General features: G+C 37.2%; 1 protein-coding gene across 4 annotated transcripts in view; it reads left to right on the top strand.

The window, feature by feature from the left end:
- The window catches only part of LOC121329560 (probable phospholipid-transporting ATPase IA), a 108,584-nt gene that overhangs the window by 30,422 nt on the left and 52,317 nt on the right, over positions 1–25,845 (top strand). Inside the window, exons 5-17 of one of the 4 annotated variants that reach the window (XM_041275198.1) lie at positions 2,956–3,001; positions 3,719–3,759; positions 5,834–5,907; positions 7,595–7,664; positions 8,123–8,250; positions 8,487–8,598; positions 10,371–10,536; positions 11,394–11,521; positions 12,762–12,839; positions 13,436–13,524; positions 14,387–14,431; positions 20,060–20,132; positions 22,891–22,996. In XM_041275198.1, coding sequence (XP_041131132.1) covers positions 2,956–3,001; positions 3,719–3,759; positions 5,834–5,907; positions 7,595–7,664; positions 8,123–8,250; positions 8,487–8,598; positions 10,371–10,536; positions 11,394–11,521; positions 12,762–12,839; positions 13,436–13,524; positions 14,387–14,431; positions 20,060–20,132; positions 22,891–22,996 — 1,156 coding nt within the window. Of the gene's footprint in view, positions 1–2,955; positions 3,002–3,718; positions 3,760–4,717; positions 4,792–5,833; positions 5,908–7,594; positions 7,665–8,122; positions 8,251–8,486; positions 8,599–10,370; positions 10,537–11,393; positions 11,522–12,761; positions 12,840–13,435; positions 13,525–14,386; positions 14,432–20,059; positions 20,133–22,890; positions 22,997–25,845 lie in introns of all 4 variants that reach the window. The other 3 variants (XM_041275207.1, XM_041275216.1, XM_041275224.1) reach the window with 3 other exon arrangements.

Here is a 25,845-nt window from a genome sequence, read left to right as displayed (position 1 = left end):
CTGCATTAATGGGGTGGGTTCATTTAGAAAGCACTATTGTCTTGACATGGGTGACATCCTTTGGGAACACGGTACTTAATGGCAGTGACTATTGGAGTATGTCCTATATGCAATGAATGAACAATTTAGAATAGACTGATGCAAACCATATACAATCCAATTTACTACAGTTAAAGCAAATGGATTTGTGGTATAAAGAAGAGAACACAAAGAGCTTTTTTTTTTTTTTTTTTTTTTTACAGCTGAAAATTGTATCTGACAAAGCGTTCTAGCAAGGTTTGATTGAAATGCGAGCAGTGTTTCACATTGCACCTTTACTGGAAAAGCTCAGATGTTTAGTGCCTTCTATCCAGCAGAAATATACTGCGGTGTCTGAGCTCTGTAGCACAGTCATTATCTCCTCAATTATCCATGTGCAAATGTGATTAAAAACATTAATCTGTGTGGACATTATTGAATTCCGCTGACAGGAGTCTAAATTGCTTCTCAGGTATGGATGAATTGCATAGATTCAAAGGGGAGTTTAGCCTACTGCTTGGTCTTGGTGCAAATACAGTATCAGTGAGCAGGTCAGTTTGGTTTTTATGAAGTTACCTTCATTTACAGGTATTAAAGTTAGTTTTGGTTGTCTTATTATAGGGACAGACTATAATATACCAGCATATGAAACAATAACTTTTTGTGTGTTTTCTGGGGGTCTGACAGCAGACCTGCGTTTTGAGCTTTAGTTTTTCTGCTGACATAAATCTAGGTGATTTTTTAATTTTAGAGGTGTTTCCTCATCAGAAGCTATTTTGAAATATTGCCAAACATTCAGTCAATTTGAAGCCAGCATGTGGATAAAATCATTTCCTTTTTGAAATCCATGTGCTGCAGTCTACTTAGAGGTGAGCTGCATGTGATATGCCACTTCTACCAGAGCGTAGCAGCAGAGGGGGTACAACATGAAAATGTTTAATGTCTCAATACATTATTCTTTCTATTGTGTATAATGTGATACAATAGCACTGTATTCAGCTTATTTGTCACTTTAAAAAATCGACATTAAGAGGCTGTGTGGTCCAGTGGTTAAAGAAAAGGGCTTGTAACCAGCCAGTCCCTGGTTCAAATCCCGTTTCAGCCACTGATACACTGTGTGACCCTGAGCAAGTCACTTAACCTCCTTGTGCTCTGTCTTTTGGGTGAGATGTTGTTGTAAGTGACTCTGCAGCTGATGCATAGTTCACACACCCTAGTGTCTGTAAGTCACCATGGATAAAAGCATCTGCTAAATGAAATACTAATAATAATAGTGTAATAATGGTATGTTCTCTTGGCTGCACAAATTCAGTCCAGTTTCTTCTAGTATAGTACAGCATTTATTATGACTCATTTTAACCTATCCAATTCTATAAAATCTTACTGTTAATGTTGAAGCTTATCATGTACAGTATGTTTGATCTATTGTCAACTGTACAATCAGACCACTCATTTTGATTCGTAAATGATTTGAAAGGTGGATCCAGTCTCTTATACTATTAGATATTATTAGATACGATTTTTAGCTAATAAGTCAGAACAAAGCATTTTGTCTGCACTGCCCTGTCAGAATAAGCCTATTCATTAGTTTAACAAAGATAGATAAAATAAAAATTATTATTGTTATTATTATTGTTATTATTTGTATTTATGTTTTATAAAAAAAAATAATTAAAAGGTACTGTTGCATGTACATAATGTAATGCTCAAGCAACATCATTTGCTTGAGCATTACTAGAATCTACTGATAAGTTTTAATGCATTGCATCTTTACCAGTTTCAGCACCCTGGTCAGTCCCGCACTGTATTAAGGGGACTGCTGACAATGTGTACAGTACATATTGGTATTGTAGTAGGGGGGACGTCTCCTGTTGTATGAAATAACTGATGACTCCAATCAGCAGCACTTCAAGAAGTTTATTACAATGAAGAGAAGCAGTAAACATGAACACACTCTCTCTTAGTTTTAAGATGAGGTGACCCAATACTTATACATGTTTAGCATGGCAACATTGAGCAGACTAATACATCAACAATATCATAGAACAGTCTCAAAGTCCTCCCTAGAAGGAGTTGTTTTCACTCAAAGCTCAGGAAAACAGTTTCACTCTCTTACACAAATACAGCAACCTTGAACACATTCTTTCTCTAATCTTTTACAAGCGCAACTGCATCAAAAGCAAAATAAAGTCACTGCACGAGAACATTTTGAGCAATAGCATAACAGTAGCAAAAACAAAACAGTATATGAGAAGCAAAGCAGGCTATGTAAGGCAAAACAGTCATCTTGCACTAGACCGTCCTGCCTTGGAAACATCACGCGATCCTCATTAACCCTGCAAGGGCTGACCTGGGTATTGGCTACCTCTTCAGTATGTACTGTATGGTGGGATTTGGGTCAGCCTGCCCACCCACCATGATATTTTTTTTTGTGTTTTTAGGAACTGAACTTTTCCAGCAGAGGACTTACGGCTGGTTTCACTGACCTTGATTAGCACTAATCTTGAACTACCTGTTACTTTGGGTGTATGATTTTGTTTGATTTTTAATTTTTCTCAGTAGGGTTTATGGGATGCACTGATTTTAAACAGAACAAGCCTGCAAAATGTTTAATTGTTCTGGAGTTACTCAATGTTAACTGCTTTTAATTTCATCTGGGATGTTTGGAATGGAAATGCAAACAAGAATGATGGTTGAGTCAAACTTCTCAACTGGGAACATACTTAAGGGCCCTGTCTACTAGGACATTTATATATTTATATATATTTTTCCATTTAGAAAACAAATTGCATGCTATGCATGATTCTTTCAAGGTTATAGACATGGGTCCTCAGGTTCTCAACTGAATAATATACATGTATTTATATATTTTGGATCAATTGTAACTGCAATACTGTACTAATTATGTATCCTTTTTGTTTCTTTTTTCTTCTACAGAAGCGACATAAAGCTGATAGTGTTGTGAACAAAAGAGAAACTCAAGGTAGGGAAAGGCAAACGTGATTCGTAAGTGCTTTTGTGTGGTGACTGATCACACACCCAGCTGAGCTGTGTGGGTTCCTGGGTTCCTGCCTGACAGCGCAATGCAAGTCTGTCGGGACATATTCCACAGCATATTGATTAGGCAAGTGAAAAGCTCAGTGGGTCATGAAGTGAAAAGGAACATGACGGAAGATTTAAAGTTTTTCTTGTCCTATGGTTATATGTTGTACTCTACTATACACAAAGTTTAAACTCAAGATTTATTAAAAGGATAGATGGGTTAAATAAAGATTGATTTCGTGGAACTGAAGTTATACTCTTACTATTTCTGGAAGTTTGTTGCTTACAAAACTTTTATTGAATCTATCGGAGCACTATCTAAATAACCACTAAAACTTTGAGAATAGAGCCCCAAGCAAGCAAACTTTAAGAAACAAAAGGTATGGAAGAAATACTTTGGATATGGTGTGAGTTTCACATATTAACCCTTTTTTTTTTTTTTTTTTTTTTTTAATATTACTACTTTTTCTTTTCTAACAAAAGCTTCTCCTGGTCAGTACTGAGTTGGCATGCAGCCACTGCCAACAACTGTAGTGGAACAGTTTATTACAGCCATATATTAAATAAACTTACTGAATATAAGAAATATAGTGGAATTGATTGATTGTTTAAAAGTGACAAACATGAAAATTCTTTGCATCTGTTTTTGTGTTTTAAGTGTTAAGAAATGGTGCTTGGGAGATCGTCCATTGGGAAAAGGTACGTAGCTTATTTTAATGTTACTTTTAATAATGCATGTACTGTTTAAAAAAATTAGCCATGCCCTGTCTACTGAATTTTTGCCTGGGGGTGAGGGATGCAAATCTTCTCCAGGATTTTTTTATATTTTGTACCCAAAAACTGTGGGCAGAAATATATTGCCGCCTTTTGTCTGAGAGGAAAATAGAATTGTTGTATGTAGAGCACAGCTGTAACTTATTCAAGCACTATTGTACCAATGTAGCTTGTTTACAAAAGAAACCAGAGATATCTAGATTACTTGCTGGATGAGTCAGTTTGTCAAGAGTGCACTGCATGTAATTAGTAGTCGGCACAGATGCGTATTCTACGTGGCAGGGATCTACAATACAGAAGACATTCATTTATTTTTATGGATGCTGCTTTACGTGCTTAGTGCCTCGTTAATATGGATCAACCCCCCCAAGCTTAGGTAATTTAGTAATATGGATGTAGATACTGTCTTCACATGCAACAGTAGGTAGTAAAGTGCTAGCTGCACATTCAGAAATAGGATGCCACAGTATGCTGGCCTAATGACTATAGAAAAAGAGAACTCCAGTCAATACTGCTTTAGTGTGCAGCCTGTTGATAGTATTATTCAGTGTGCTAAAAGGTAATGGCAGACATATGCTGATAAATATGGCCAATAATTCAGGTGTGTAGTTTAACTGTATAATTGCCTATGGTATATTTAGGAATATAAGTAAGGCATACCCTTGCCTTGAATATTAGTTACAAGCACCAATGTAAGCAGTTTTTTTTAATATTTGCACCCTTTTATTAAGTTACAGGAGTAGTTGGTGTGCGTGCCACTTATTAACTTAATATTTGAGGATACTTTATCTGCCCCTATTCAAATCAGTAAATTGATACACACACATATATATTCATGCAACAAAAAGATAATGTTAACCAATGACTAGTTTGTTTCTTGCAGGTAGAGGTTGGAGATATAGTTATAGTAAATGGCAAAGAGTACATGCCTGCTGATACAATACTTCTGTCATCAAGGTAGAGAAGAACATTATTACAGAGTGTAGAGGATAATTTCTCTACCCTTGACTACTCTTTCGTTCACCTCCAAGGAAATGATTGCCCAACAGGGAAAAAAAAAAAAAAAAAAAAAGAACTAGGTTACTTTTTTCAAAACCAAGAATGTGTTTTAAAGCACATATGTTTTTAAATTTAAAGAATACAGAATGTTTATACAAATTCAAAGATTAATATCATTTTCCAACGAACTTCCAAAAAGTGGAAATTAATGGGGGAACTACAGTTCATATTTTTGATTAACCTCATTTTTGTTGTCTGTTCAGCATTATCACTTCCTTGAGAGACAGTTTATTCATCATTTTTAATAGTATTTGACAGTAGAACTTTTTTTTTTTTTTTTTTTTTTTTTTTGGAAATCCATTTTAGAATCAGGTCAGCCAACATTTTCAATTTGTTGGTGCAATATTTTATTTGTTTTTCTATTCTGTTATCTATCCAACAAAGTATAAAGTATCAGGCGTTGTGCTGTTGTGGGCATTTGCTGATTCTATTGTTAAATGAACTCATATTTAAATAAGAGATTAGGTACTGCTAAGTGAGTTTAAGTTGAACAAAACAACCTTGTTTTTACTGAAATTACATTTCATTAATTTGAAGGTTGACCCTCCCCTCTCCTCAATGAAAAGAAAAAAAAAGCTTTGTACACACTAATACAACATTCGAAGTAACCTGTTTTCTTCCACACTGTGCACGTTATGTTAATGCTTATCTTTTGATTTTTAAATAAAAAGCATGTGTGCTTTAGAAAACTTTTGGTTGATAATCGTTAGATTCGTAGGTTGTAAAGCTTGCATGACCTGGTTTGAAATGGCGCGAGAAAAAAAAAAAAAAAAACTGCTAGCGAATAATTTCTGTTGACAATGTCTGTTGTTGTCCTATGTAATCAAGTCTACATTTGTTTTTTTCCCCTCTTTGTCTGTCCTTCTTCCATACTATGTATTTGTTTGAAACTCACCTTCATACTATGTTCTGATCCTTTACGTACTGGGATGTAATATAGGTGGCAGTGGGGGAGATAGTCAAAGCAACCAATGGGGAGCATCTCCCCGCTGATCTCGTCATTCTTTCATCAAGGTCAGATATAAGTGGTCGTCTAGGGAACATTACACCAGTGGGTCCTCAAATACTACCCTAGAAAGACTAAGGATGTTTCAGGCAGCATGTTGAGATGGGTTGCTTATATGCCAGGACAAACTTGAACCCTAAAACGTATCGCGTTTTTACTAATACAAAAAAGGGCAGCTGTTAAATCCTTATGTTTAATGAATTTGCGAAGCTTTGAAGTAATTGAAACACTAAAAATGCAATGTTACAAAGTCTTGGTGGAAATTGCTATCTAAATTTATTAGCCTGGAACATTTATTTATTTATTTATTTATTGAAAAATCATAAAATCAGAAGGCAGCTGTTAAATTTAAACCATTTCGCTGCTAAAGGTGCCTGCAAAAGCTTGGCTGTATCTGTCTGGAATGTTAAATGAATGAATAAAGAGTTTACTTCAAAATGAACAGTAAGGTCATTCTTTCTACTTGATACACTTAGTGGGTTTGACACTGTTTTTTGTCGAGGACCCACTGTTCTACACTGGATGTTGCAGCCTCTTGTGTGCATGTGGTAAAGCTACTGTTACTGTGATGTGACACATGCATGTTGCTGTGACAGCTCCTGTTCCTACTACCCGTTCTGCATCTGCACTCCTGCTGGGGTTGCCTTTTACTAATCACAGAGTTAGAGAAAGCCACTCTGGTGCCGCCTCACTGCTGCTCTGTTAATGATGCAATGCTGCGCTCTACTTTTAACTCTTCTCACTAGAGCTTTTTGGATGTTTATACCCTTAAGATTAAATGCGCAAAACTTCCTTCTCTGCGTGCTTTGTTTGGTGAAAGTACTTTGTGTTTTTTTTTTTAATAAAGTAAAATGAAATGTCACCCCAGATATCATAATGTTTGAATGTCTGACTATTAGTATGAAATTCCTGTGTGTCAAATTCATTGCTATCGATAAGGATAATTGTATGTATAGGACAACTAAATATGATTGTATTTCTTTTACTTTTACAATTTATTTTAGACTCTCCGGTTGTAGGTTTTTTTTTTTTTTTTCTCTATCTGAATTCACATTACAAAATAACTTTAAATAGGATTAAAAATTCAGGAAAAAAGACAGTCCTGTAATTTTAAAATAAATAAATAAAATTACAATCATAAAGTTCTTTTTAATAGCCTAATTAAACTGGCTTTAATTAAACTGGTTTTGAACTTTTGCGTAGCTTCGGCAATTAAGAACTTCATGGAATATTTCAGGTTTAGTTGTCCTTGAATGTTTTTTTTTTTTTTTCTGTCTGTCATCAAATTTGTGTCAAGTTGTCTACCATTTTAATGAAGAATAATGCATACTCTATAAAATGCTTTTTTTGCACACCGAATTTGATATTTTTGGGACTAAAGGAACACGGTTGTGTTGCAGTCTATTTTACTGTATTTAAACATTGGAGAAAATTGGGCATACAAAACAAGTATCTGTATGATTTAACAGTTACAAACTTGAATAAGAGGCGTGCACTACTGCACATTAATTTTACCATGTTGCCGTCCTTACACAAGTTTGACTTTTGATCAGATACTGTTACGTTAAAGCTCATAAAAATAAATGACAGGTACTGTGTTTTTTTGTTCCCTGCACAATTGCACTGCTGCAGTTGTTTGGGATAAAGACAGAATGTACATTCTCCTGCTGAATTCATATCACTTTGTTTAATCAGTGAGCCCCAGGCTATGTGCTACATTGAAACATCAAACCTAGATGGAGAAACCAACCTTAAGATCAGACAGGTATGTTAGTTTATGGCATGTCATGGGTCAACTGTTTTGAATAATTTCAAATTCTGAATGTTTATTCAGCTCAAGTGATCTGAATGAGTGTTGTGTCAGTTTTTAAATTACATACCCATAAATGTGCTACTGTTTTCATTTGTGCAGACATGAGAGTGCTAATCCTTTTGCTAGCTTGTAAATGTAGTGTATAAATGTGAAGATTGTATACGGTATCAGTTTTCATTTTAAAGAGTATTTGTAAAAGGTCATGCATGTTAAGTTGCATTTCATTTTCTATATACGTTACTGGAGGGCGGGGGGGGGGGGGGGGGGACAGGGGCAAATAGTAAGGTTGTTTACCAGTTATCCAGTTATTTAAAAAATGATTTGAACAAGAATAGTTTATAGGAACATTCAAGTAAAAATAGAAATGTTGTGTATATACCCCCCTTTTATTCCAAGTGTGTTCTTTTTAGGGCTTGCAGATAACATCGGAAATAAAAGATCTTGACAGTTTAACAAGACTTGCTGGCCGCATGGAATGTGAAAGCCCCAATCGGCATCTGTATGATTTTGTGGGCAATATAACAATCGACGGTCACAGGTACAAGTGAACCAGTTAAATGTGGCTAGCCTATTAACAGTGGCAGTTCTTTGTTTGCCTTTGCTAATTTAACATGCTCTTGTTTTGAATATGCTACTTTAACATTGGTTTCCCCAAGCAAATTGATATGCAGATCAAGTTTTGAAGCAGTAAAATTGAAGCCAGAGAAAATATTAATAAGCCTGTTGAGCTTTTTCTCACAAAGTAAAACTTCCCAGTTTTTTCTTTTATTCCAGCACTGTTCCCCTGGGTCCAGATCAGATTCTGTTAAGAGGCGCTCAGCTGAGAAATACCCAGTGGATTCATGGAATAGTTGTCTACACAGGTCACGATACGAAACTAATGCAGGTACAGCATGTCTTTACTGGAACTAAGTGATGCTGGAACTAACTATGCTACAGCTTCTGAGTGCACTGGACCAGTGCAGGAATGTCCTTTTAAAAATAAATTCCTCTAAAAAATGGAAGGTGTCTTTAACAGTGCCTCTGCCAAGCCAGAATACCATTGTAGGCTAAAACTTTTTTTTTTTCTTTAAATTTGAATTTTCTGTATTTTCTATAATCTTACCATGAATAGTAAGACCAAGAATTTAATTCCATGTTTATGTACAATAGCAGTTCTTACAAACAGTATTTGCACAGAGCACATTTCAAGCAAGTTATAGATGAGTATGATATTATATATATATATATATATATCTATATATATATATATAATAATATATATATATATATATATATATATATATATATATATATAGGAGGAGTGGCAAACACTGTTGCAGCAGCAGCAAAGGTCATTCAAAAGGATCTAAACAAGATTCAGAACTGGGCAGACTCATGGCAAAATGGAAAAGTGTAAGGTACTGCACGCAGGAAATAAAAATGTGCATTATAAATATCATATGGGAGATACTGAAATTGGAGAAGGAATCTATGAAAAAGACCTAGGAGTTTTTGTTGACTCAGAAATGTCTTCATCTAGACAATGTGGGGAAGCTATAAAAAAGGCCAACAAGATGCTTGGATACATTGTGAAAAGTGTTGAATTTAAATCAAGGGAAGTAATGTTAAAACTGTGCAATGCACTAGTAAGACCTCATCTTGAATATTGTGTGCAGTTCTGGTCACCTCGCTATAAAAAAGATATTGCTGCTCTAGAAAGAGTGCAAAGAAGAGCGACCAGAATTATTCTAGGTTTAAAAGGCATGTCATATGCAGACAGGCTAAAAGAATTGAATCTGTTCAGTCTTGAACAAAGAAGACTACGCGGCGACCTAATTCAAGCATTCAAAATTCTAAAAGGTATTGACAGTGTCGACCCAAGGGACTTTTTCAGCCTGAAAAAAGAAACAAGGAGCAGGGGTCACAAATGGAGATTAGACAAAGGGGCATTCAGAACAGAAAATAGGAGGCACTTTTTTTACACAGGGAATTGTGAGGGCCTGGAATCAACTGCCCAGTAATGTTGTTGAAGCTGACACCCTGGGATCCTTCAAGAAGCTGCTTGATGAGATTCTGGGATCAATAAGCTACTAAAAACCAAACGAGCAAGATGGGCCGAATGGCCTCCTCTCGTTTGTAAACTTTCATATGTGCTTTGTGTGTGTGTGTGTGTGTGTGTCTGTGTGTGTGTGTGTGTGTATATATATATATATATATATATATATATATATATATATATATATATATATATATATATATATAACTATATATGAATCATAAAAATAAACTTTAACTGAGTATCGTTCATAAAATATTTATATCCTTCTATGACAAGTGGAATTTTTACATGTGCATTGGGATTCAACTTCCTGTCAAATAGTGTATTGACAGACAGCAGCCTGTCACTGAGCTGAATGAATGGTGTCAGTTGCCCTTGATAGTACAGCATTGTATCCCTCAGAAGACTTTGTGCTTTACATTCATTGCACTCTGTAGTTATTGCTGAATTGCTCCTTGTGTACTGTATTTGGGCAAAAGGACATTTGAACTTGTTTCAGGTTCTGATTTGATATTTGAAGTATGTGTAAGTAATTTAGTTACTTTGATTAACAGCATAATTAAGTTTTGTTTTTTTTTACTTTTATTAATCTTGCCTTTTTTTCCTCCTCCCCTCAGAATTCTACAAGACCACCCCTGAAGTTGTCAAACGTGGAAAGAATCACTAACATGCAGATTCTTATTTTGTTTGGTTGTCTGCTCGCCATCTCCCTGGTCTGTGCAATTGGCCAAACTATATGGAAAGGGAAGCATGGTGATGGAGCTTGGTACATGGATTTAAACTGTAAGAACAAGCTATTAGCTAAACAATTTTAAGGTGCTTCGCTATCTTTGTTAATGCATATCTTTTTCACACATCATTTATATGCATGCAATTCCTTAAATCTCAAAACTTGGCATGGGTAGTACCCAGATTTTTTGGTACCATTTTGTAAAGTTTTCTGTTTAACTTCTGTGAAAAAAAACCCTCCTATGCTTGAAAGTTTTTGAATGCATCGCTCTGTAAGCAGATTAAATAATGAGGGTCATAAAGTAGCTCTTTTATTATTATTATTATTATTATTATTATTATTATTATTATATATGTGAGGGGCACCTTTGCATAATAAAGTATGCAAGGTTTTTATATACATTCTTACCACTGTGTAATTTCAGTTTCACCACACTGAACCCCTTATAAAACTGCAAGTGTCAAAGAGCTGCCAGTATGATATAGTCCCTGGGTAACTGAGCCACTAGCAACCTATAAACAGTGACATGTCTGTGACACATGCACTGTATAGAGATTGTACATGTTATATATTGAGTGGCAACATAATAAGTTTTTAGTATATTTTGATTATTTAAACACTGTGCAGATTTTGCATTTTTTAAAGATTTTTTTTTTTTTTTTTTTTGATTGCGTAGCTTTTATTGTGTTTTATGGTACAATTCTTGGAGTGAATGGAGAACCCTGGCCTCTGTTGTAATGTGGTGATACCTATTAAATCTTCACACTGCTTTTAGGAATGTATCTTGCAGTACATGGAGCATTAAAAAAGGAAAAATGAACATCACAGGGTAAAGGTTTAGTGGAGAATGTTTTTTTTTTTTTTTTTTTTGTGGACTGATTTTGTTGTATTTTTTTTTTTTATTCCACAGACGGTGGTGCTGGCAACTTTGGATTGAATTTCCTGACCTTTATCATTCTTTTCAATAATCTCATCCCTATCAGCCTGTTGGTTACATTAGAGGTTATTAAATTTATCCAAGCATTCTTCATAAATTGGGTGAGTGGGAAGTTCACTTTATGAGCAAAAAACATGAGTTCTCCTGATGTGATGACACAGCAGTTTTCTGAAGATGTAACAACGGCGTACAGTGCAAATAACACACACATCTTCCCATGCATCATGTCTCAGGAGACGTTTTTGTTTGTTCAGGTCACAAATGAGGCACGATTGGCTTTCTGCTTTAGAGAGGCTCAGGACTAAATGACAGGGCTGTCCATGCAACTAAGGATTCACGTTAACTCGAGTTATGCAGGGAATATCTCATGACACCTTGTCAAATCCAAATTGTCCTACATGTATATTATATATATATATATATATATATATATATATATATATATATATATATATATATATATATATATATATATATATATATATATATATATATATAGACAATATTTGTTTTTCCAGTAATGTTGTCATCCATGTTCACGTTTGCTAAAATGCATAGGCGGAATTTACATGGGGGGTTATGCCCCCCCTCACTTTTTTAATGATGGGAAAATGTCACTCCCACATTGTAGGAGTACTAAAACTTTTATTTCACAATAATTTATTGGTATACTTACTAGTCAGTATAGAAGACAATGGGAAGAAAAATGGGATCGGATCTGGGATCACTGGAGCCGGATCATGAGGTGATCATGACAACATTGTGCCAACAATTGATTGCTATGAATGCTTGTCGCAGGATTGTCTTTGGATCTTTTATTTAAACATGCAAGGGATGCAATGTTTTGTTATGCTTGTTTGTAACATGTTTTATTATTTCAGATAGAATAATCTTCATACATGCCCCAGCCACAAAAACTGCCCCCCCCCACACTTTTGAAACCAAAGTTACTCTACTATTACTATGTACTGTACCACACTTCATAACTGAAAAGTATTACCCCTTTAAAATGTGTAGGACCACCATATACAGATCTTATGCACTGCTTATCTTAATGCTTTATTGTTTACATAAACATGGCCCTCTCCCCAGCTGTTTTAAGTGCTTTATTAATGTGTATGAGTCCTCTGAAGTTTAAGGTGATTTACTGTTTTTTACAGATAGTTATACAAGGCAAGTGCAGCATGCTCTCTATCTCAAATCTAAGCAGCTTGCTGCGCTGAGGGCAGCCAGCTCAGAGTTTAAAAGTAAAGAGCTTGTCAGCTGTGTAAATTCATTACATTATACCCTAAATAATAGCATGTGCTACTAATTATTATTCTTTTGTGTTTGTTCTTCCAGGATATTGATATGCATTATGAGGTGACGAATACTCCTGCGTGTGCGCGCACTTCCAACCTCAACGAAGAGCTTGGACAGGTGCGTCAGTATTTGTTTTGTTATACATTTAGCTTTGCCCGCTATTTTTCTTTGCTGACTTTCACAGACAAAAACTAAGATAGAATGCACAGGCCCAGAAAATGCCCTTAACCGACCATCGTAATGTTACGTTTTTATATCTGCCGTTGAGTCTCTTCGTGTCACACTTGGTTAACTCTCAGCTGGGAGAAACCTTTTTAAGTGGATTTAAATACATGTAATAAAAAGTGAATGAGAAGCCACACTTCATTTGATTTCTATTGACAATATTGAATTAAAATTAAAATGGATCTAAGTTTGCTCTGTTTTAATATTTTCTTAAAATGCTTTTTTTCACTTGCAAAAGTTTGCAAGAAAATAGTAAGTTCGCAAGTACCCACCCTTTTTTTTTTTTTTTTTTTTAAATAAAATTGTGTGTGTGTGTGTGTGTGTGTGTGTGTGTGTGTATATATGTACTTTTTATTTATTTATTTTTTGCTGGTCCTATACAAGAACACTTTAGCAGCAAACAAGAGAAGTTGCATATCTAAATTTGATACAAATAAGCACTATTTAGGGCTAGGCCCCACTAACAGTAAATCACATTGTTGTTTCAGGTGAAATATATATTTTCAGACAAAACTGGAACATTGACCTGCAACGTAATGAACTTTAAGAAGTGCACAATAGCAGGAATTACATACGGGTAAGTTGAACAGTTGAAAGTCTTTGAACCTCATTGAAAGACTTGGTTATAATTTTCACTTGAACACAGATGTGATCTTGCAGCATGTTCTTTAATCATGTAAATAGCTTTTATTATTAGATTACTTCAGAATCCTCTCGCATATGAATCTGGCACACTGATGGCCAGGGACTTAGGTAAACATGCTCCTGCTCTCCTACCAGTGCTACCTCCCCTGGAAGAGAAGCTGCAGTAGGTGCAGTGGTGCCTGAGCAGCCCACAAAAGGGATAGATGGGGGAGACTGGCAGTAAATAAAGAATACTGTTTAAGATGCTTACTCAGTATAGTGTTTGTTTGACAATGGTCTGTGCCGATAAGAGCAGGCAACAGGCACTACGTTTATTTAATGTTTTTTGTTAATTTTGTATTTATTTGGTTTGGTATATGCATGTCATGGTTTTGTTAATTCAGACATGTTCCAGATGAGGATTATTTTTGCGTATCAGTTAGAGGCTTGGCGGGTTATTTTATTACAGTTCCTTTGAAAGTGCCAGTTTCCTGTGCTCGGATCATGAAATTTCCACCTCCAGCTGAATCCAGCCCATACGTTCTGTCCTCCAGCTTCGTAAATTATCATCATACTTACCTTAAATCAAGTCATTGTGTTAGTGTTGGTCTCAGGAGTCAAGATGCTAACACAGATAGTCTCAATTAATTTAGGCAAAAGCTAGATTGTATTCCATGCCTCTAGCTGAAGTAGCATAACCAATTATGATGTATTGTTGCATCTCCAGATATCATGTAGTCAGATATTATGTATTGTTTCCATTTCTTTCTTGTTCTGTTATATTCTTCTCTCCCCTTTTTCTCCTCATTCTGAAGTCACAGTCCTGAACATGAGGATTGTAGTTATGCAGAGGATGACTGGTAAGAGCCTGTGATTGATTGATTAGCTATGTAGGAGTCTATTCCATTGATCTAAACAGTGGTGGATCTAGAAACTGCTACTGTATAGATCCAATCAAAAATGAACCTTTGTGTACCAAGTTTGTGTGTTTCTTTCAGTAAAAATGTGTTTAGGTAAAGTTAACTGTATATACCCGCTATCTATATTATATATATATATATATATATATAATAGTATAGAGTTTAGGCAGGTGTGAAAAAATGCTGTAAAGTAAGAAAGCTTTCAAAAATAGACATATTAATGGATTATATTTATCAATAACTAAATGCAAAGTGAGTGAACAGAAGAAGAATCTAAATCAAATCCATATTTGGTGTGACCACCCTTTGCCTTCAAAACAGCATCAATTCTTCTAGGTACACTTGCGCAAAGTCAGGGATTTTGTAGCCAAACAGGTGCTAGTGATCATCAATTCAATATGTAGGTTGAAACACAATCATTAACTGAAACAGAAACAGCTGTGTAGGAGGAATTAAACTGGGTGAGGAACAGCCAAACTCAGCTATCAAGGTGAGGTTGCTGAAGACAGTTTACTGTCAAAAGTCATACACCATGGCAAGACTGAGCACAGCAACAAGACACAAGGTAGTTATACTGCATCAGCAAGTTCTCTCCCAGGCAGAAATTTCAAGGCAGACAGGGGTTTCCAGATGTGCTGTCCAAGCTCTTTTGAAGAAGCACAAAGAAATGGGCAACGCTGAGGACCATAGACGCAGTGGTTGGCCAAGGAAACTTAGTGCAGCAGATGAATGACACATCATGCTTACTTCCCTTTGCAATCGGAAGATGTCCAGCAGTGCCATCAGCTCAGAATTGGCAGAAAACAGTGGGACCCTGGTACACCCATCTACTGTCCGGAGAAGTCTGGTCAGAAGTGACATTTATGGAAGACTTGCGGCCAAAAAGCCATACCTCCGACATGGAAACAAGGTCAAGTGACTCAACTATGCACGAAAACACAGGAACTGAGGTGCATAAAAATGGCAGCAGGTGCTCTGGACTGATGAGTCAAAATTTGAAATATTTGGCTGTAGCAGAAGGCAGTTTGTTCGCCGAAGGGCTGGAGAGCGGTACACGAATGAGTGTCTGCAGGCAACAGTGAAGCATGGTGGAGGTTCCTTGCAAGTTTGGGGCTGCATTTGTGCAAGTTGGGGATTTGGTCAGACTTAATGGTCTCCTCAATGCTGAGAAGTACAGGCAGATACTTATCCATCATGCAATACCATCAGGGAGGCATCTGATTGGCCCCAAATGTATTCTGCAGCATGACAACGACCCCAAACATTTAGCGAAAGTCATTAAGAACTATCTTCAGCGTAAAGAAGAACAAGGAGTCCTGGAAGTGATGGTATGGCCCCCACAGAGCCCTGATCTCAACATCATCGAGTCTGTCTGGGATTACATGAAGAGAGAGAAGCAACTGAGGCTGCCTAAATCCACAGAAAAACTGTTCTCCAAGATGTTTGGGCCAACCTACCTGCCGAGTTCCTTCAAAAACTGTGCAAGTGTACCTAGAAGAATTGATGCTGTTTTGAAGGCAAAGGGTGGTCACACCAAATATTGATTTGATATAGACTTTTATTCTGTTCACTCACTTTGCATTTTGTTAATTGATAAATATAAACTATTAACATGTCTATTTTTGAAAGCATTCTTACTTTACAGCATTTTTTCACACCTGCCAAAACTTTTGCACAGTAGTGTGTGTGCATTTTATGGATGGGTATGCAAATGCGAAATAAATACATTGTGGTAACTGCCTCTCCAGTATGTCATTTTTTCATTACTGATGACATAAATTTAATGTATTTACCCTCATACCATTTATATTATAAAAGGGAAGAATAGCTAGAGCATTATAATAACAGTGACATCAGTTGGCAAATTAAAAATGTAAAGGTTAACATCTCAATTAATAATACATGGGCAGACATGGGATGGGGTCCAAAACATGAGGTCTGTATCGCACACTGACCTTTTTCATAGAATTACCTGTGTTTCCATTCCTGGGTGATACCTCCAGGATTAGTCTCCCAAATATCTCAATATTGTTCACGATTTAATGAGAGTAGAGGCGCAACACACACTATAATAATAGATCGGAGATCAAATTTCCATTCTTCATTATTTAAAAAGAACAAAGTTAAAAACTGACCTGGGATGGGGACCTGATGGGATGGGGACCTGATGGAAGCATCAGTAATCTGTCCTAAGGTTCACCCAATAACCTAAAGTATAATACAGCAGTTGGTTGGGAGTCCATGTGTCACTGCCCTGGGTATTGCAGCACTAGGACACACACACAGTTTGTTAGGAACTGTTTTGTCTTTCTGAGGCTCTAAATGTAATGCAGGTAAACACAGGGGTAGATGCAGAGATGGGTGTGCTGGCTGGTCTGAGGAGAATGGCACAGCCCATAACAGGGTAGGTAATTGGGTTAGGGGTAGGTTTAGGGTTACAGAGATGGGTGTGCTTGTTGGTCTGAGGAGAAGGGCACAGCCCAGGAACAGAGTATGTGATTGGGACACTTTTTCTCAAGGGACTGGGGTAAAGCTTTTGTGAAATAGAAATGCACCTTCATCTCAAAGGTCAAGTTAATTTAAAGGAACTATACGTTTTACTTCCTTGAATTAGGATTGGAGTGCTTTTTGTGACGTTGTTATTTTGTGACAATATTGTGTACAGTTTATTGGACTCTGTTGTATAGAAACACTGAATTGCAGCTTGAAATGCCTTTAATGTGTTGCATGAGTGCAGAGTAAATAGTTCTCATTACAGTGTACTAAACCCATATGAAAACAAATGGTGTCAAGATGACAGGCCGGGCAACATAAATTCAGAGAAGTGATTAAGAAGTAGAACCTGCTGCTTTTGCAGCATTATGAAATGACTACTGGGTGCAAAAACAGTTTTTATGATCTTGTGCACTCAAGCAACACTTAGTACCCGCCTGTACAGAGTTGCTGACTTCTAATTTCCAAAGCAATATGTCTCTTGTTGACAAGCAAACCATTTGTTCCTGCTTCAAATTGTGCACAAATGCTGCACAGTACATGAATAAACAACAAATTCTATGCTTTTTTGTTTTGTATTCAATTTGTGATTTTTATACTAGATTTCAAAGATTTAGAGCTGAAATTGAACCTCACTGGAGAGGCAGTTAATTCCCTTGCTCATTGTCGACACAGATAGACATTAAATTAAAATTGATGAGAAAATGTGAAGAAAATGCTGTTCTTACAAACATTCATGGTTGTATGGTTTTGATTGCTCAAAATGTGTGTCAATCTAAAAAAAAAAAAACAACAACAAAAAAAACAATTTCAAATCAATAAAAGGATTAATACACTTCATTTACTGGTAATGAGAGTTTGATGTTTAGCCAGACCTATTAAAGGTTTGTATTACAAATGGTTACTTTTAATTGATGATTTAAACTTTTAATGATTTAAACTCAAATTAATGCTATTCTGTTGTATTACAGTTTTGCCATTCCTTTTGGAAAATGTTGCGTCTGATTGGCTTGCTTTTTGTTTTTCTGCAAAATACAGTTTCTGAAATTATATTCCGAATGCAGCCCTTTAAACAAAATGTAATATTGACATTATAAAACGGGACTGGCATTTTAGAGAAAACTACTTACAAAGTACACAGAAAGAGTGGTTGGAACTGCAAATGCAAGTCAAAAAGAAAGTTAGAAAGGTCAAGAGAGAGACAGAAATGAACATTGCTAAAGGGGGCTAAAACCAATTCCAAAAGGCTTTCCAGTATTATAACAGCAAAAGAACATTCAAGGAGGAAGTAAAATGTCAAAGAGATACAAATCGCAAAATCATAGATTAAGTGAAAATAAATAGCAAATATATTAATTTTCACAAATTTTTACAAAGGAGGATACGGACACCATGTCCCACATGTTGACCTGTTCCTATCAAGTTATAAATAACTTTAGCATAACAGAGTCAGAAGTGTTAAAGGGACAAGGAGCTTTTAAAATAAACAAATCCCCTGGGCCGGATGAGATCCTCCCAGTAGTATTCAAAGAAATGAAAGAAGTTATTTACAAACCGTTAACCAAAATCATGCAACAGTCTCTTGAGACAGGGGTTGTACCGACAGACTGGAGAATTGCAAACGTAATACCGATCCACAAAAAGGGAGACAAAACTGAACTAGGTAACTACAGACCAATAAGCCTGACTTCTATTATATGTAAACTTAAGGAAACTATAATAAGATCCGAAATGGAAAATGACTTATATGGTAACAGTATCCTGGGAGACAGTCAGCATGGTTTTAGGAAACTGAGATCATGTCAAACTAACCTGCTTAATTTTTTTTTTTTTTTGAGGATGCAACATTGATAGTCGATAATTGCAAAGCATCAGCATAAAAGATTAAAACTGAATGCAGTAGGAATTCAAGGAAATGCAAGCACATGGATTAGGGAGTGGTTAACATAGAAAACAGAAAGTACTGATTTAGAGAAGAAACCTGAAAAAAGAAACAAGGACCAGAGGTCACAAATGGAGATTAGATAAAAGGGCATTCAGAACAGAAAAAAGGAGGCACTTATTTTTACAGAGAATTGTGGGAGTCTGGAACCAACTCCCCAGTAATGTTGTTGAAGCTGACACCCTGTGATCCTTCAAACTTGATGAGATTCTGTGATCAATAAGCTACTAACAACCAAACTAGCAAGATAGGCCGAATGGCCTCCTCTCGTTTGTAACCTTTCTTATGTACTTGAGAGTTTAAGATGTGGATGCTGCCTATACAGCAGGTCATTCTGTGTGAAATTATCCTATACCCTGCTCTCGCTCAGCATTCTTTTGTCGAAAGTGTGTATTTGATTAGAAAAGTTTAATCTGCAAACACTTGCAAATTCCAGCTTCCCGTGTACAGTAGCTTCTGTGACCTGAAGAGTGTAATCTGATCATGCAAAGGCTTTAGTTACAATGCAGTCAGTCACAGTTCCAGTCACACTCTACAGCAGCTTAAGGCAGCTCAATCTCATGTTGTCTTGTGGAAACCAAGATCAAGTACGTTTAAGAAGTTCGGGAGAGAGGTTATAGTGCTTGACATACAACGTCAAAGGAACCCGATGTGGTGTTTGTGAGATGTGGTCTACTGCCCACTGAGCTAAGCTAACAACAACAAATTCATTTTGCAGAGAGACGTGATCTGAAGACGAGTGCGTTACCTCACTGCCATGTAGCTGCCTTTTTTCTTCTATTTACAGTGCATGTTGACCACAACTCTTTAAAGAGTTCACTACAGTAGGCCCTGGTCATCTATTTCATGCATCATTCTACAAACATAATCTTAAATAAGTCTAGAAAATTAGCATAGGTACCCCATTTTATTTTACTTTCAATTAAAATATTCATTTTCCCATAAAAATGTAATGAATTTGCATTGGTTCAGCCAGTTAGGGTGCAGGGTAGCTGGTTTGTATCTTACTGCTAAAGACTCCTACTGTACAAAAAGCATAAGAAGAAGAAGAACTGTTTCTGTAATCTATGCTGACTAATGTGATTAATGGACTGCATTTTTTTTGTTTTTCTTTTCTCTTTTACATCTTATAGGCATAGCACACATTCATATGATGAAAGCGGATTTACTGATCCAAGTTTGCTGGAAAATCTCCAAAACAATCATGTAAGTAGCATTACATTGCTGCTTAAGTACAGTTTTGCTAATGGGATTTCTGGAGAACATCTTTGGAAATGAGATGTTCCATTTCTGCATTGGTACCCAAAATAACAGAGCAACTTTGAATGATTCCTTTTAGATGGATGGGTTAGTAAGTCTATTACTGTATGTATGTTGTACTCCTCCTTCTTGTTTTTTTTTTAATGGCTTTTCACCTTTTTAGAATTAAAATGCATGTGATGCAAATTAACATATTTGGGAACTGCACTCTTTTTTTCTCTCTGCTGGAAATGCAGTAGCTACAAAATGATGCATGTAGGCTGAGTGCAATAAGATTTAATTTCTGAGAATGTCACAAGGCATCAGCCTCCATCTGCTGTAATGACACTTAATGTGAAATGGAGCTATGTGGGCTGAGGTTGCCTATTAGTTGCCAGATCCAATTAGGAAATGTTGGATGAAAACACTTCGTGCCGTGTCTCCTTTTTTTTTCTTTGAAGCGACCGTTTACTGTTGGATCTGTCTGGGCTCCTTCAATTATTATTCTTTCTTAATTCTGTGTATTTTCTTTTTTGTTCTGAAATATTTTAAAATCATGTTTAGCGATTTAATGATGATAGAGTAATACATAGATAGATTGATCTTGACAATGCAGCATTTTGCCTCAAGGTACAGTGTTTAGAGTGTCTCTCTTAAAGTCATTGCTGCTTTGATTTTTACTAGTAACGAAGTAGCTTTGAATCTTTTCTAGCAGTTTTGTTTTCCACAGCTTCTACTCCCTCTGAGGTGGTTCTTCTTACAATAAGTCTGTTTTGTGTGTGTTATGGTGCTTTGGCTTGGAGTACAGGAGCTGCTTCACAGGCCTTGTACGCTAGATCATTGTCTTTTATATTGAGAATCATCAGCATCACCCAGGGCAGCAGCACTCTATTCCAGCCAGCAAAAGGAAACTTGCTCTGAAGTATCAGGTGGCACTTGTTGGTACTATTATAGAGACGCTGTGGCTAATCTGTATCTGATCTATATCTGTGAAAGAAACTGGAACTGAAGGGCATCTTATAAACTTTTAAAGCACCGCAAAATAAAATACACTCTCTTTGAGAATTTGCAATAGGATGATTCCATCATAAAAAGGTAATGGGACTTTTAAATGAAATTAAAAAGAACATTACATTTTAAAGCTACATACTGTTTAAACATACTTCTAATACAGCACCAGTGTCATGACCCAAAGTGATTGTCATAAATGAGAATAAATCAATGATCTCCTTCTTTCGCAATATCTGGTTATAGCACGGGAAGCATTCTGTCCTTCAAGTCCTGTACCCTGGGCACGCTCATTCTCGACGCACATGCTGATTTTATGGCCATGATATATGCAGCAGGACATATGCTAGCAGCTGCCGACTTTAGTCTCTGTGGCAATTTTTAGAAACCTGAACTGGGAAAGAAAAATAGCCAGTAATTTAATGAGACCAGTGGAATGTTTTAAAGGCTGTGCAGTCATTCAGCTAAACCTATGTTATTTCTAATGTTAACATTACATTATTTGTTATGTTTATAGGAGTACCAATATACTTTCGATGTTTATTGTTAATATCCATGGTTTTTTAGAGCCCAGTATATCTGTACAAGACCTAAAAACAGGTTCACACATCACTCACAGGGCCACTGTTTTGTCAGGCTAAACATGCTGCTACATCTTTAATTCTGACTTTGAGGTTTTGATAGCTTTGTTCCATATTCGAATATGAAAGTGGAATTGTGTGCTGAAAAGCAATTATACTGTCCTCCTAATTCATTTTTTGCAGACTGAAGACAGACTTCATATTCTTACCATAGCTTTTTATCTGTATTTCATAATTAAAAAGCACAATAAATTTAAACTGAAATTAATATTTATTATACAACCTTATAAATATACTTCTTGGACACACACACACACTTCTCTCTCTCTCTCTCTCTCCAATTGTCTTCGCAATGATAAAACTGTAGGCAAACTGTAGGCAAAATATGGAAAGAGAATGTAAAGAATTAGATAAATCCATCCCGTGACAGTGCAACTAAACTTAAAACATGGGTCTGTGTTACTGAATTTAAAAAAGCAATTAATGCATTTCACTGTTAGCTGCTTAAGATATTTTGAAATTAATGAAGCTCAACAGATTCATCCCTCCTGAATTATTTCAGATTTTCCCAGTTCTAACTAAAGTAGAGAAATTGATAATTTTAATATATGTATACAAGTGTATCTGTATCTCTTGGGCTGTTTCAGATCTCTGTTAATTTAGTATACAAGTTACTGTAAAGTTGGGACAGAAGAGTAACAGTGCCCTTGTGGTTTCATGTTTCAATATAATACAATATTCAATGTCAGGATCATGTATACTGTAGTTCATAATAAGGCCACAGAACTGACTTTTACTCTGCACTCTTGCTAAATTGAAAAGTAATGTCCATACACAAGGATCACGTTGCTGTTCAACTGAGGATACATTAGTTAGAATGACGTGTGTTTTTTTTTTTTTTTTTTTTTTTTTTTAATCTATACCTTTTTAATATGCATGTTACTTGATCGAATAGACTGGAGAATTTTTTTTTTGTTTGTTTTATACTTGCCCTTTTACTTAACATAACATAATCACCCAGGAATTATTAAAGTCAGTCAGTGGCAACATTTTGAAGAAATGTTCCTTTTAATTTGATTTGTTGTTATCATTTGATCGTGTTGAATTTAAAATGTGTAATCTGGTTCTAATATCAGCCCACAGCACCTATAATCTTGGATTTCATGACAATGATGGCAGTCTGTCATACAGCAGTCCCGGAGAGAACAGACGATGGGATTGTCTACCAGGCTGCTTCTCCAGGTACGTAATCTCTCTTGTAGTGCCAGCATCGTCTCTGACCTTTGTCTCTTTTTTTCTGTCGTGAAATTTATCTGCTAAAAAAACACAGTCGAGCCTGTATGTTGCTTTGTATAAGGACAGAAATACAGCATACCCAAACAAGATGCAGTTCCCTTTCAAGTACGAAATGTAACCATTACTGTAAGGGTGTTCATCTCCTAAAGACCTGGAACCTGAATAAAATATATCAAAGCAGTTCGAAGAGTCTGTGACCGCCCCCGAGGACATAAAAACACTGCGGTCACAGACCTCAACGCCATTTTTCCTTTTAAGAACTGACCTGACAGGAGAGCTGGTTCAGATAAGTACTTTTACTTTTTCTTCTATATATTTTGCATTTACAGGCGATCCTCGACTTATGATGCTTCGACTTACGACGCACGCCACTTGCAACTCTTTTGCATTATACAGCATTTACATCACGGCGAGACTTGAACCATGCGTCATGTGGTCATGCTCTGTGTCTGAACTGCAGTACTAGTCGTGGTTACCCTGACTCGGTCTAGCGTTTTTTTTGGGGGGGTTTTTTTGTAACTCTTTTTTTTTTTTTTTTTTTTTTTTTTTATAATTTATTTCCCCTGACAATGTCTGATAAGAGCAATTGACTCAAAACGAAACCTAAACTGTGAACTCTGTCCTAAACCTAAACTGCGATGAGGGGCTTAACTTCAGACAATCGTAATTCCAGCTAGGAGTACCGCATACACTGAATATGTCATTGGAAAGCCCTGAGTCTGTACTTTTAAACAAGCCATATAGATGCACGTGCCCATTGGACTAAGTGTAAAGAGTTAAATAAATAGTTGCATGAGTGAAATATAACGCGTCATTTTTGTAAAAATATATTACCTGGCCAAAGAGTCAGGAACGTAATCCGAATTTATAACATTGCTCCTATGGGAAAATGTGCTTCGACTTACGACACTTTGACTTGCAACGCGACTTTCAGGAACCAATTGTGTCGTAAGTGCGAGGGCTGCCTATGTTTTACACAATTTATATGTGATATTAAAAATAAATGCTGTATTAGTTTTACTAATTACATGTATTTGTGCACTACAGCCTGTTGTTTGTTACTTCCCACTGCGGCCTTGTGCCCCATGTGAAACCAGCAGCTTGAGTCGCTCCCTCCCAGGGATCAAGCAGCATAAGTCAGCTGACTTTGTGCTGTCCCCCAGGCTGTAATAGCTCTGGCTGAAGTTATTAATTTATCATTTTGGCATAGGCTAAAATGATGAGACGGTTTGTATATTTTTTGTAATTGTTGGAATTACTGTATTTTGTTGAATTTTTTTTCTCATTCTGTTTTCAGAGACTAAGCACAGGCCTGGCTGCACACGTGTAGTGACAGCAGCTGCTAGATTCAGCAGCACTGTGCTGGACCAAGATACTCACTTCCATTGTGGTTGCTTGCAATTTATCCCACAGTATGTTGATTCCATTTTGGTGACAGCTTTAGCATCACCATTACGACAGCTGTTAGTTCATTCTGACAAGCAGGCTTCCCTCAGTCTTGTGTGAGTACTGACTGAATGGTTTTGTCAGTGGCTTGTACAGGTGGACATCCCTGTTTATTACTACCCACGGTAACTGCGAACTGGTGGACCCGTACCATATGATACCGAGATCACCGACCCACGCCGTTCTTGACCTGGTACCAAACCGGTGCTAAAGTCACCGAATCATTTCCACACTGACCCAGTGCTAAAGTCACTGAACCTGTATTGTCCTGGTGCCATCCCGGTTCCGACCCGGTATTGTACCTCATCGACGCAGGGCTAAAGTCACTGAGCCGACCTGCTACGGACCAGTGCTTACACCCCCGGTCTGGTACCAAACCATATATACTGTACACTGCATTGCTTGCTTCTTGCATCATGCCTGAGTTTTTTTTTTTTTTATCCCTGCGACATATGCAAGACCAGTCTGCCTGTTGAGGACAAGCACAGTAGACGTTCTTCCTGCCTGGGGCCAGACCATGCCAAGGAGGCACTGGCTAATCGCAGCTTCTGCAAGTTTTGTGCACATTGCTCCTAGTAAATGCTGGAGAAGCGTGTCTCCCATAGCTCTACAGCATGCTGTGTGTACCTTACTCCTGCACGGCCCTCTTCCCTATCATCCTCTGTTAGAGAGATGGCTGAATCCTCACCCCATGGCTCTGTGCCAAGAGAGACCAGACGATGCACTAGGGAAAGTAGCCCATGCAGGAAACTGTCATCATGGTCTTCCTCATCTTCCTCTAGTTCTCCTTGTCCTTCCCCGAAGAAGAGTCTCCATTCCAAGCGATTGGCATGAACGTTCGGCCCCACCTGTCCCCTTGGGTCCCCAGGGAGCTACGAGCGCAAATTGATAACAGGAGGACATGCTGTCCATCACCGCCTCCCAAGGACATGGAGTCAGAAAGCACATCCCTGCAGTTAAGTTCTCCCTGCCGGCAAAGCTTCTACCACTGATCAAGAGGGCCACTGCAGCAAGTGCCATGACCTACATAATGTGAGACAAGGCAGTCCATCTTTGATCAGCCTACCACCTCTCCCCTGTCCCTACTAGTGCACCCAGAGAGAGAGAGGGAGGAGGATCTGCTGTCGCTCCCAGAGCCAGAGAGGGAGGAGGATCTGCTGTCGCTCCCAGAGCCAGAGAGGGAGGAGGATCTGCTGTCACTCCCAGAGCCAGAGAGGGAGGAGGATCTGCCGTCGCTCCCAGAGCCAGAGAGGGAGGAGGATCTGCCGTCGCTCCCAGAGACAGAGAGGGAGGAGGATCTGCCGTCGCTCCCAGAGCGAGAGAGGGAGGAGGATCTGCCGTCGCTCCCA

The sequence above is a fragment of the Polyodon spathula genome, chromosome 2 (assembly GCF_017654505.1).
Source record: "Polyodon spathula isolate WHYD16114869_AA chromosome 2, ASM1765450v1, whole genome shotgun sequence".
In the NCBI taxonomy this organism is placed as follows: domain Eukaryota; kingdom Metazoa; phylum Chordata; class Actinopteri; order Acipenseriformes; family Polyodontidae; genus Polyodon; species Polyodon spathula.
The sequence above is the reverse complement of the archived record's forward strand: the minus strand, read 5'-3'. Positions and strand labels throughout refer to the sequence as shown.